The sequence below is a fragment of the Thermobia domestica genome, chromosome 7, assembly GCF_964235325.1.
Source record: "Thermobia domestica chromosome 7, izTheDome1.hap1.1, whole genome shotgun sequence".
NCBI lineage: Eukaryota > Metazoa > Arthropoda > Insecta > Zygentoma > Lepismatidae > Thermobia > Thermobia domestica.
In genome coordinates, this window is record NC_137460.1 from 249,756,716 (window position 1) to 249,759,375 (window position 2,660).

A 2,660-nucleotide genomic window follows, 5' to 3' on the forward strand; every position below is an offset into this window, starting at 1 on the left:
GACGCACTGTAGAATTTATTATCCCTTATATCCAGAGTAAAATTTACTATGAAAAGCATAAGATTTGTTAAAAGCAAGACTTGCAAGGCTCTTGCATGCAAGACCAAGACCAAGACCAAGACTGGGTGTGCAAGACCAAGACCAAGACCATGGGTTCCAGTGCAAGATCAAGACCAAGACCACCCGGATATTGGTCTTGGTCTTGCATTTGCTCATCACTACTTCTAATAAGATATTAATGTCGTAAAATGTCATAAATAGGGTGAAACGAAAGCAAATGACATTTTAGTATCTTTTCATCAGATCTAGTACTTTTTTCTGCATAGGTTAGTACAGGGGTTCTCAACCTTTTTCGTTGACGTACCATTATATATAATATAGAAAATATTACGTACCAGTAGTCAAATTTATTCTATAAAAGCATGCAGACCTATATTGAAAAACATTGAAAACTCAACTATTCTCTGAATTAGTTATGAAATAATTTACATTTAGGACAATCAATTAGTATAAACAGAAATAGAACTCACTTAATTTATTTCAGGTGAAGGTTGTTGTTGTAACTAAGCACAACTTCTTAATGCCTGGTTTAAACTTTAGTCTTATATCGGGATCAATATTTAACTTATTCCTGTACTTGCTTTTGATATAGACGAGAGAACATCTACATTCACAAAGCTAAATGGAAGCAAACACCACAAAAATTAAAATAACGTTTAGCGATCACACATTTTGGATTATAGTACTAACTAACTAACTAACTAACTCTATGGCCTATGGAACCCAGAGGTTCAATGCCGCGTTCACAAAAGCTCTCCACTGACTTCTATCCTTAGCCAATTGGATCCAGTTTCTACTTTGGATTATGGTACTTCAGTTTTTAAATAATCTTGCAGACAGGATAATTGTTAAGTAACGAGTGTCAAAAAGAAATGATACAGAATTCACTTAATTTCTTCAGTGCAAAGGTTGTGCTTGTTTAGCCAAACATAGCTTCTTAATGTCTGGTTTCAACTGACTTAATTTTAGTCTTAAATCTGGTTCAACATTTAACTTATTCCTGTACTTGTTTTTTTTTATATACACGAGAGAAGAAATCCCACACTCACAAAGGTAAGTAGTAGTAAAACACCAATACGAATTTTACAGCTTTGTCTGAAATCATTGGAAATTTGTCCTATCCAAACAGAAATCTGTTAAATCCATCCTTTTGAACATTTGCTTGAGGCTTTCGTCACATGAAATCTCGATTAACTCATCTTTCTCAGAAGAAGTTAGCGTGTTTGGTAAAGTGTTTTCAATGGAAAACGGGTCCCTAATCCAAAATTCTGAAGCAAGATTTTCAGGGAAATATTCTTTGAAATCTGTGAGTAAGCTACCAAGATGATCCTTTGTATTAACTGCGAGTTCAGTAGGAAGAACAATTTCATTCTCAGTTAAGAAAGCATCCAACACTGGGAAAAAACTTGTGTTGCCGGTGTTAATTTCTTGAATGATGAAGTGAAGTTTTTTCTAAAAGCCGCAATTTTATCATATATCAAGAATAAAGAAGTACGTGCACTCTGCAGACTCTTATTCTGCTGGTTGAGGCGCCAAAATAAATCTGCTAAGTAAGCTAACCGAGCAAGCCAGAGATCATCACTAAAATAATTGAAATCTAAGGATGTGTCCAAGAGTAAAGTATGCACTCCTGAACGAAGTTCAAAGAGGCGGTTCAATACATTTCCCCTCGACAGCCACCGGACTTCAGTATGATGTAAAAGCGAATTATGCACAGCACCCATTTCATTACACCAAACGGAAAACAGTCTTGAATTGAAAGCTCTGGCTTTAACAAAGTAGACAATTTTAACACTTTCAATTAAAACTGTTTTCAGAGGCTCAGGCACATTTCTTGTGGCTAAAGCCTCACGATGGATACTACAATGCACAAATTTTACATCTGGAGCTACTTCTTTAATTTTCGCAACAACATCACTGTGTTTCCCAGTCATTGAACGTGCTCCATCGGAACAAACACCATCACACTTTTTCCAGTCTATGTTATTCATTTTCATGAATTGGTCTAATTTTGGAAACAGTTCATTTGAAGTTGTTCGACCAGGTAATGGTTCACAAAACGAGAATTCTTCCTTCGGTGTCCCCTCATCTATAAACCTTACATAGGTAAGAAGATGAGCCATGTTGGTGATGTCAGTAGTTTCATCCAATTAAATAGAAAAATATTTACTAGCCCGAATTTTGTCAACTAACTGTTCCTTAACATTTAAACACAAATCTGAAATTCTTCGTGATACAGTGTCATTGGAAAAAGGAATCATTTCAAGTTGTTTTGCTGCTTTACCCCCAATATTATTCTAACTATATCTGTGGCTGATGGTAATATTAATGATTCTCCGATCTGTGAGGTGTGCCTGTTTTAGCTGGTCTTAAACTGACCTCATAAGATGCATCCAAAGCCTTTAAGCTAATTCCTGAAAACGAGGATATATTTTTTTTTCTTCCTAACAAATCGGTAAGTTTTCACTCAAAACATTCCACAGGTTTGTGTTTCAAATTCGCATGCTTTGTTTCAAACTAGTGTTTGAGAAGGGATGGCTTCATTGACTGATTTGATAGCATTTTGCAACAGATTACACATTGAGGAATAGAGGCAGTTT

At 35.5% G+C, this 2,660-nt stretch overlaps 1 protein-coding gene across 1 annotated transcript; it reads right to left on the reverse strand.

The window, feature by feature from the left end:
• Positions 1 to 1,436: 1,436 nt before the first annotated feature.
• LOC145689666 (zinc finger BED domain-containing protein 5-like) lies at positions 1,437 to 2,183 on the reverse strand. The gene has a single exon (XM_081763859.1). It carries the CDS (start codon positions 2,181 to 2,183, stop codon positions 1,437 to 1,439), a length of 747 nt encoding a protein of 248 aa, XP_081619985.1.
• Positions 2,184 to 2,660: the final 477 nt, after the last annotated feature.